Raw genomic sequence first — 10,321 nt, forward strand, 5'->3', positions numbered from 1 at the left:
CGAACTTGTATTGAAGTGGCTGCAGCTCACTTGCAGTGTTGTGCTTTAACCTGTTGTGCCACCAGGGAGGACCCCAAAGTTACCGTTTAAAAACAAATAAATTAAACCTGTCCTTTGCTTAAAACCTTACAGTCTTGTTGAAAACCTTCTATGACTTTTTGTACTTGGGATAAAATCCAAACTCTGCCATGTTTAAGAAGATATTGAATGATCTAACCCTTGCCTACACTAAGCTTAGCTTTTTCTACTCACCCTTCAGCCCCCTGCCAACTGCCTCCTTCTCTTCTTTATTCCTGAATTAAGCCACACTGTTTCCATCCTTGAAACAGTTTTCAGCTCCTCAAATGCCTGATTTCATCTCTTATGTCAGGTCTCAGCTCAATTTTCAGCACCTTAGACATCATGCTCCTCTTCCTCTCCCATTCTCTGCCACTGCACACTGACACAGGTTTCCATTTTACTTGTATACATTTGGCTTCTTATTTACTTGGATTCCATGCTCAAAGAGGAAAGGAACGATGTGTGCTTTGCTCTTCACAGGGCATAGTACAGCCTTTGATGGATAAAACACCTTCAATTAAACATGGAAAGAAAGTCAGGTGAGAAATGGAAAAATAGAGTGGGAGAAACAGATGGGGAGAGATAAAGAGGAGAAGAGAGGAGAGAAAGAGGAGAAAGAGGATGAGAAAGAGAAGAGAAAGAGTACTGGAGAACAGGAGGAGGATGGGAGGAAAAGGAGGAGGGAGGTGAAGGAAGAAATTCGTTAGGTCGGCATCCTCATAAAGAAAATAAATGCTTAGAATAATGGAAAAAATAAAGGCAAGGAGAAACACCTTAAATTTTCTTCCCTCCCTCTTTCTGTCCTTCTTCCCTTTGTCCCTTGATCCTTCCTCACTCTTTTCTTCTTTTTCTGGCATCTACCCTGTGTAGATGCTGTATAAGTTATTTCAGCTAATCATCTTTCATAACTCTATGAGGAAGGTTAAAAAATTCATTTTACTGGCAAGAAAAAAGAAGCTCAGCAAAGTTAAAAACTTAGCCCAAGATCTCTCAGTTGGGCTGAGTTGCGTGTGAGGTGCTTTCTGTATCCTTTCTGCTCCCCACTAGTCACTAGCTGCTTGCCTCCTCCACAGGGTCATGCACTCTGGCAGTTTCCCCCACCCCGCTCTCCCAGTGTTCATGTTTTTGATCAAATGCTATTTGAGGGCCTTCCCCGGTGGCACAATGGGTTGGAGCACAGAGCTAGGATGCCATCTACACCTGCTTCAGCATAAGTTCGATCCCAGGCCAAGGAGGTGACCCACATGGCGCGGCAGACCTCTCCTGACCTGCCCGCTGCTCCCCTCAGCAGTGTACTTTCAGTCCGCCTGTTCTGCTCCCCACTCTGTCTCTGGTGAGTCCTCTCACCCTCCCTGAAACTCTGGCCCGTACCCAGTTCTGTATGCATAAATGAATAAGTCGCTTGGAAAAAAGTGCTATTTGATGAAAAGTATATTATCAGATAACCCACCTGTACTAAAGGACCGGACTGGAATTGGGAAGCAGAGGAGCCGTCAGTCCCTCCACTAGAGGTCTCCATCACCGAGTGAAGCTGCCATTGGTTGGTGGGCTTTGAGGAAGAGGAGGGGCCAGTTTCCATGGTATGAACACAACACAACTCTGGTAGCTAACACTGCCTGCCTGTTCTCTGTGCTTCAGCTTCCAGACAAAACGTGAGTATTTTTATATTACTATATTCAGATGTTTACTGAAGTTATTATTGGTAATTAGTATTTATTAGAATTTACAAGTATTATTTATTCTTTTACATTGAGACACCTGTACATATAAGATAGAAATTTAAGGATGCACGTGAAGAAAATGTACTAAATTTTAGTTGTCACTTGTAAGCTGGTAAATTGCATTTTTTAAAAAAAATAATTTTAAGAGAAATCCTTCAATTAGTTGTACTATTTATTTTAAAAATAGTATTGAGATATAATTCATATATCATTAAAGCCATTTACATAATGTACATGACTCAGTGATTTTAATATAGTCAGAGTTGTGAAACTAACCCCCTCCACTTTCTAATTTTAAAACATTTCATCACCCCAAAAAGAAGTCCTATCGCCATTAACAGCACCTTAACCCAGACCTAGGCAATCAATAATCTACATTAAATCTGATTTGATTTGTCTCTTCTGACATTATACATAAATGGAATTATACAATCTATGGTCTTTGTGACTGTTTTTTTTCACTCAACTTATTTTTAAGGTTCATTCCTAGCATAGTATATTTAAATACTTTAATCCTTATTGTCAAATAATATTTCATTGTATGACTTCCACATTTTGATTATACATTTATCCACTAGTGGACACTTAGGCTGTTTCTACCTTTTTTTTTTTTTTTTTTTTAAAAAAAGGTTTTATTTTTACATAGAAGAATTGGGGTACTGGCCAGAGGTACAGTTGGTGAGAGGATCCACCAAAGACAGAGTGGGGAGCGGAGCAGGCAGACTGATGAAGTACACTGTTGAGGGGAGCAGCAGATGAGACAGGAGATGATTAATGCTGATATAAACATTTATGTACAAGTTTTTGTGTGAACATATATATAATTTCACTTCTCTTAGGTATACCCAAATAATAGTTACTGGTCATATGTTACCTCTATTTTTAATTTTTTAAAGGACTACAAAACTGCTTTTCAAAGTAGCTGCATCATTTTATATTCCTGTTACAGTGTATGATTTTTCCACACCTTCAGCAGCATTTCTTATTGTCTTTTTGACTCTAGTTAGTCTACTGGGTGTGAAGTGGTATCTCATTGTGCATTTGATCCTACATTTCCTCAGTGACTATGTATGTTGAATATCTTTTCATGTACTTATTAGATATGTATGTATATACTTATATATACATATTACATACATTTGTATCTATATACACAACATGTATATATACATACACTTTTTTACAAACTTCTATTTATATTTTTGTGATCATCCTTAATTGATTTTTTAATTGTTGATTTATAAAGTTCTTTATATATTCTGTATACAAGTTCCTGATGACATAGATGCTTTGTAAATATTTTCTCCAATTCTGTGATGACTTTTCACTTTATTGAAGGTATTTTTTACAGAATAATAGTTTTCAATTTTGGTAAGCTGTATTTTTATCTAACTTTTTTCTTTTGTTGCTATACTTTCAGTATTCTATTTGCCCAAGGCAATAAAGATTTATTACCATGTTTTCTTCTATGAGCTTTAGTTTTTAAAGTCTGATATCCAGGTCTGTGATCCATTTTAAGTTTTGTATATGGCATGAAATAGACAATAAACTTTATTCAATAGCTTATAAATACAGAGCTGTCTCAGTAACATTTAAAGACTATTCCCACATTGAATTTTCCTGGCATCTTTGTTGAAAAACAATTGACTGTAAGAGTTTATTTTTGTAGCGATGTAAAGACTAAAATATAAAGAATCCTGTGGAATTGCTCACTGGGAATAAAGGATTTTAGAGTTTCCCGATTGACACATCTTTTTCCAAAGTTGTTTTCTGTTATGGAATTGACCAAAATGTCAGATATGACAAAGCTCCACCAAGCTGTGGCTGCAGGGGACTGCAAGTCAGTGAAAAAGATTTTGAAGAAAGGTTTCTGTGACCCAAACTACAAGGATGTGGACTGGAATGACCGGACTCCACTTCATTGGGCTGCAATCAAAGGTCAGTGGGCAAGACCTGGGCATTCAAGTCACCAGGGAGTCATCTCTGTAGCAAGAGATGGTGCACTCTGGACCCAGATGGAACTGGCACTTACCAGCTATAGCACCTTAAGCCAGTTATTTAACATCTCTGGATATTAATGTATCCATCATTCACTATATTTGGGGGAAATATTGCTGCCTTGGATTCTTGTGGTGAGGATTCAGGAAGATAATAAGGTGTAATGTCTAGCACAGTTTTCTTGCTCTCAATTAATATTAGTCCTCTGCTCTTTTAATCTCTAACAAGAATGGGGCATTATACCTGCAGCTGTACACAGAACCCTGCCTATACCCCATGCTGAACATGGCTCAGTCAGAATTGGAGGAGGATGGTGGCAAAAATGCAGTCTATGGGCTTGTCGAGGCTGATGGCAACAGAACACCATTGAGGAACATTCAGAAAGTGCTGTGGTCAACTTTGCTGTTTAAAAATCTGTTCTGATTCCTGTTGATGACTGTGTTGGTGGAAAGTAAGATCCATTGCAGAGAACTTCGTTGAGATATTTTGCAGATATTAAAGTACCAAGTGATGGAAGCTATAAAAGCACCTTTTAGGGAACATGTACTACATGCTGGACACTTTGCTGTGTGAGGTGTGTCTCTAATTTCATTTGTACTTCACAGGGATTCCATGAAGTCAGTGGTAATATCCTTAATTTATGACTGAGGAAACCCAGCCTCAGATGTCTGAGGTGTCATAGTTAGCAAATGGTATTTATGAACCTACATCTATCTGGCTAGAAGATTATAATGACATCAAGGCACTGAAATACTTGTTTTGAAATCAGCACTAAGACAACTAAAAACTGAGTGGGCTTTACCAATGACTTGGGAGAGGAAGCAAATTTCCTAGGTGTCCTGAGTGAATGGAGAGAAGGGGAATATCCTAAGGGAACGACCAGGGGAGGGGAATGTTCCGGAAGGAGTACAAGGAATATTTGAGGGCCTCTGGCTCTGAGTGGAAGCAATGTTCAGGTGCAAAGGGTGGGTCATAGAGTCCCTGGTAAAAAGGGGAAGAAGGAAGGAGGAGGTATTGCTTAGAAACTGGAGGTGAACCAGTGGCTACTAATGTCTTCCCCTCCTTTACGGAATATAGGCTAGCCCCAGCCATAGGCTGCCAGGAACATTTATATTTTAACCTTATTTTTCCTCTTATTCCATCTAAGGGCACATGGAAGTGATGCACCTCCTGATAGAATATGGAGCTAGGCCCTGCTTGGTAACTGATGTGGGCTGGACCCCAGCTCATTTTGCAGCAGAATCTGGCCATCTGAACGTGCTCAAAACCCTCCATCTGCTTCATGCTGCCATCGATGCCCCTGACTTCTTTGGAGACACACCAAAGAGGATTGCACAGATCTACGGGCAGAAAGCCTGTGTGGCATTCCTGGAAAAGTATGGCTCATATATTTTCAGATATAGAGAAACAGGAATCTGTGATCAAGGTTTCTGTTGACTCAGTGGTCTCAGGCCAGTTAAGATGAAATATAAAAACCCAGCCAATTCTTTGATTTTTTTTTTTACTGAAATGACTAGTTTAGATATATTAAATCTATTGTCTCTAGAGTATATAAGATACAGTTACTACAATTACATATAATTTCAATAGTATGCAATTATTGTAATGTTATTTTATACCATGCAAAGATGACCTCAGGTAAAAGAGATGGGACATCAAGTTTAAACACAGGATGTGGTAAAAGATTCATAGGCCTCATTAAGATTTCTGAGCTCTTCAAAACAGCTGTGTCACATTGGCCAAATTAAATTCCCTTTCAAGCCATCAGTTCCCTCAAAGTGAAGCAGGTGAATTAGATTATCATCCATAAGATCCTTCTATCTTTTAAACTCTCCATTCTTCTGCAAATCTCATTTTCAGATACACACTATAGATAAGTTTTCTAACACCTGTCAATTTTTTCCTGTGAAAAAAAGCATACAAATAGACTTAAGTATTATAAGGATTGGAAAATAGTTATTTGTAGAAAATACCCAGGAGAACCAGTCTTAAAAATAGTGTCACTCATTGCAAACATTCAAAACCACAATTGAGATGATTTGAGAAATTAAAAGGAAGAACCCTGAGTCATGACTTGAAACTTCTTTCTTCTTCCCAGTCCTGCCATGATCCCCTACATTTGTTGCTCTCCATTCACTGTGGAACTTAACATCAGCAGACACTGTCCTCCGAACTTTTAAAAACTCTATCCTGCCACTGTGTGACATTCCTCCCTTTGCTCATTTTACCTATTCCTGGGTGGTCACAGGTATTAGAGAATATTGAGACATCTCCTTATTCCACATCTTCTTTCAATTCTAATCTATCACCTACCTGAAAATTACACTGCCTCTTCCTACTTTTTTTTTTTAAGATTTATTTATTTATGCATGCAAGATCTGGGGTATAGGCCAGTGGTGCAGGGTGGGTGGTATGACAGGTTTCACCAGAGACAAAGCAGGGAGCAGAGTAGGCAGATCTACTGAAATACACTGCTGAAGAGTGCAGTGGGCGAGACAGGAGAGGTCTGCTGTGCCATGTGGGTCTGCTCCCTGTCCAGGGATCAAACTCGTGTTGCAGTGACTGCAGATAGCTTCATAGTGCTGCACTTTAACCCATAGTGCTGCACTTTAGCCACCAGGGAGGGCCCTCTTCCTACTGTTCTTAACCTTCCAATTCTTTCTCCTTCTGTAGCTATAACCCAGAATTCATAACCTTAGATCAATCTCAGTCTTCTCCATGACTGCGCTTGGGCTGCTAAAGAAAATCCCCCCAGTATGTATATGGATGATACCAGAATTTCTAAGATTTCTACTTTCAGCACAGCTCTCACAACAGCCTGACTGTCTCTACCTGTTCCAGTCACCATCATACTTCATCATGTCCCTCAGAGATCATGATTTATATTTCATAGAAAATATTGAAGTCATCTGAAAACCTCTTTCACCTACATATTACATATGATCTGTCTGTTCAGTCTTTCCTTTTTGTCCTTCATTCTGTGAAATATAAGCGCTTGATCCAATCATTCATTTCCCATTAAGACCAGTCCTTTATTCTTTATTGCATCTCTCATTCTCTCTTCTGAATTAATTTGGTTATGTTTTTCTTCTAGTTCTTCTAGTCACTCCTTTTTGGCCTGTGAACACATTAAATAAATCATATTAAATGAATGAGCAAATAGTGGCCCTTCTAATATCTACTGTCTTCTTTGCTTTACTTTTTAGATATTTAGAAGTTAATCTGTGGTATTTTCTCTACTCCTCACCTACCTTTCAAAACCTGCTTCTATAATTGGATCAAATCAGTTCTCATACCCTATTTGATACTTGTTGCTAAATCAATGACCTCTTCTCAACTCATATCTTACTGGCAACTCTTCTTTCTTGCTTTATTCAATGCTACTCTAGACTAGATCTCTTAATGCCTCTCTGGCCATTTCTCATCATGATCTTCTCTGAGCTCCTATTTCTGCATGTCTTTTAGATACTGAAACTCCTCAGGGTCCTGTCCTTTATTTTCATCTACTGACTTTCTCTGAGCAATCTCAGACCCTTCCTATGAGAGTAATGAGTAGAGGAACATGATTTATCATCCCAGAATAACTGAAGTGGAGGAGTAATTTCCCCAAATAGTGGACTTTATTTTTACCAGGAAAGTGGGTGGCTGTGCTGAGCAGGCAGAAGCAGCAAAGGACATCCACATCATGTGTAAGTCATTTCTGTGTATCATCATCTCACATAAGGAACTTCCCTTCTGACGGTCACAGGGTTGAGAAACGAAAGGAATGCTGGGCAAGGGGAAATTAATCTGGATATTGAAAGACAGCTACGGCATGGTTAATAGAAGAGGTGAAAGATGCTTAATGTGGAGGAGAGATGCCAAGTTAGAAATGTCCATATGAGGAGGTGGGAATGATAGTGGAAGGATGAGTGACCTGGCTAAGGAGAGCATTTACATTAGAAAGAAATGGAGAACAAGTCCGGTGGGTGGGTGACTATAGTGATCTGGACAAGCAGATGAGCTTGAAATCAGGGCTTGGCAATATGAAATTATTGCTCCAGAAATGTTCCTCCTAGAGTGGAAGTGCTGGGAGCGGTGCTGTGCAGATGAGATCAGAGGCACTTAGACAAAAGGCAAGGAGACCACCTGAGGGGCTTCTTCATGATTCATGTTGTAAGCAGGTGAGCTTCTGAGCTAGGCTGAAGAAGAGAGAGGATGTAGGAAAAATCAGAAGAAACCTACACAGCATTTGTCAATTTTCTGAATATCCTAGCAATCTGATGGAAGAATTCACATTTTAATACAGTATCTTGAGGCAGAAAACCTCTCATTCAACAATATACTTAAAGCCTTACTATAGGCATGACATTGAACTAGATGCTAAAAAAAATGAGAATTCAGTAGCAATGCTGGACATCAAGCAGTTCCCTTTTTAAGAAAGGAAATGCGACCCTCCCAGATGGCGCAGCAGGTTAAAGCACAGAGGAAGTAGAAAGCTACTTCCGCATGAGTTCGATCCCTGCCTGCCCCGGAGGTGACCCACATGGCGCAGCAGACCTCTCCTGACCCGCCCACTGCTCCCCTCAGCAGTGTACTTCCTAGATCTGTCTGTCCTGCTCTCCATTCTGTCTCTGGTAAGTCCTCTCACTGCCCCTGCACCTCTGGCATGTACCCCAGTTCTGTATGCACAAATAAATAAATAAATCTTGAAAAAAAAAGAAAGAAAGGAAATCCTTCTGTAAATCACACTAATACAAGATAGAAAGTCACAAGGGTAAAGTGAGCAGGGCAGAGGAGGGACAGTGAATTCTGACAAGGACATGGAACATGCTCTGATTATTAAGAGATCAATTTTAGTTTGTTGAAAGAACAGGAGCTTCAGGACAAGCAGGTTGGCCACTTTCTGAATTTACTGTGCTTTTTTGATGTTTTGCACTTAAAATCCTATTTGCCCTTCCTGACCATCATCTGTCCTCTCCAGTTCCATTTGCACTGACACTGCCTCATATTTTATTTCTGACAGTAGCTTTCACCAGTGTATAAGTATGTGACTTATTCACCTTTAACCGCGTATGCTTTTCTGTAAATAAGCACACTTCCTATGTGTGTATGATGATCTATTTACCTCTCAACCTACCTCTTTATCACTTATACCTATTCATTCATGAATGCATAAATCCATAAATTTATTCATAAGTATATCGACAAACACATAATCATGTGCAACTGTAATTTGTTTTCTTATGTTTTTGTAGCTATACAATGAACAGACATGGCTCTTCTAGTTAGAAAAATACAATCAAAAAAATTATGGAAGGAAAGCAGCTTCCCAGTAATACAACTGTAGCTCGATAAATGGGAGCACTTTAAGAATTAGCAGTGCCTTCTTCAAGCTGAGCCCATGTCTTGGATTCCATTAACATCCAACTCTGGGTATCCCATGTTTCTGAAATTAGTTTCTATAGTGTTTAAGACCTTCCTAAACATAGATTTAGAATCACATGGACTTGGCCTCCTTCCCTCTCCACCTGCTGAAATATCCTCGCTGTGTATAGAGGGCAGGAAGACAGTCCAGGCAGTCCCGTCTGGTAGTGAGAGCTGACCTCTCTCCTGCCCTAGGGCTGAGCTGGAGTGCAGGGACCACCGACTCTCCGCCAAGAAGAAGGGGCTGCTGCTGGATCAGCGGGATGAAGACTGGGATGCCAAGAAGAGGGAGCTGGAGCTGTCTCTTCCTTCCTCGAATCAAAATACGAATAAGAAAAAGAATCAGAAGCATCGAGGCCCCACTGGAGTGAGTAATACCAAGGAGAGAAGAAAGTGAATTGGTTAGAACTGCAGACCTTGGGATCTATGCTCTCCTTGCTGTGACCCCGGGGTAGCGGTGGTCAGAGAATGCTGTTTTGGCATCTCCTTACTCAGAGACCACTACCCAGGTACTTCCAGTGTCAGCTCATGACCTGCTCTTCACTTTCGCTTCTTGCCTGGACACTGCAGGCCCCACTTTTGCCTCCCTTTTGATACCTGCTGTCCACAGAATTATCAGGAGACACGAATGTCAACTGCCTGCATTTGACTTCAGTGATGAGCACTGTCACCATCTCCTAACCTCCTAAATGCAGTGATAGACCACGCAAAGTGGTGAACGAATGTTATCTCCTGGTTTCCAGTTAGTTTTTCCTTTGTGATGTAAAAAGTCTCAAGTGTACATGACCCTTTTGGCAAGGATCACTTATGCATCAGAGGAAGCATCTGGACAATAGGCCACAGAGGGAGAAATAACTGGGAACCCTAATAATCTGTTCATTTCATCCTTCATAACTAATAAGAGACAGCATAAAATAGAGAAGCATGTGAATACAGCTCAAACTTTTCAACTATTTATTTTTAGGAAATCTAAAGTCAAATCAAATCTTTTTAATGAAAATATTGCAAATCAATTGAGATGTGTTGTAAATAGAAATTATATTGGATTTTTAAAGATGGCATGAAAAAATGTCAAAAGCTCATTACTATTTAATGTTGATTACCTGTTGGATATTGGATTAAATAAAATATATTAT

General features: G+C 39.8%; 1 protein-coding gene across 1 annotated transcript in view; it reads left to right on the top strand.

Annotated features, from left to right (window-relative positions):
• ANKRD66 (ankyrin repeat domain 66) overlaps positions 1 to 9,696 on the top strand; it is a 34,961-nt gene extending 25,265 nt beyond the window's left edge. The window contains exons 4-6 of the mRNA XM_004674024.2: positions 3,545 to 3,719; positions 4,927 to 5,155; positions 9,381 to 9,696. Coding sequence (XP_004674081.1) covers positions 3,545 to 3,719; positions 4,927 to 5,155; positions 9,381 to 9,582 — 606 coding nt within the window. The 3' untranslated portion in view covers positions 9,583 to 9,696. The remainder of the gene's footprint in view (positions 1 to 3,544; positions 3,720 to 4,926; positions 5,156 to 9,380) is intronic.
• The last annotated feature ends 625 nt before the right edge of the window (positions 9,697 to 10,321 follow it).

The sequence above is a fragment of the Condylura cristata genome, unplaced genomic scaffold, assembly GCF_000260355.1.
Source record: "Condylura cristata isolate star-nosed mole 26May11 unplaced genomic scaffold, ConCri1.0 scaffold00001, whole genome shotgun sequence".
In the NCBI taxonomy this organism is placed as follows: Eukaryota; Metazoa; Chordata; class Mammalia; order Eulipotyphla; family Talpidae; genus Condylura; species Condylura cristata.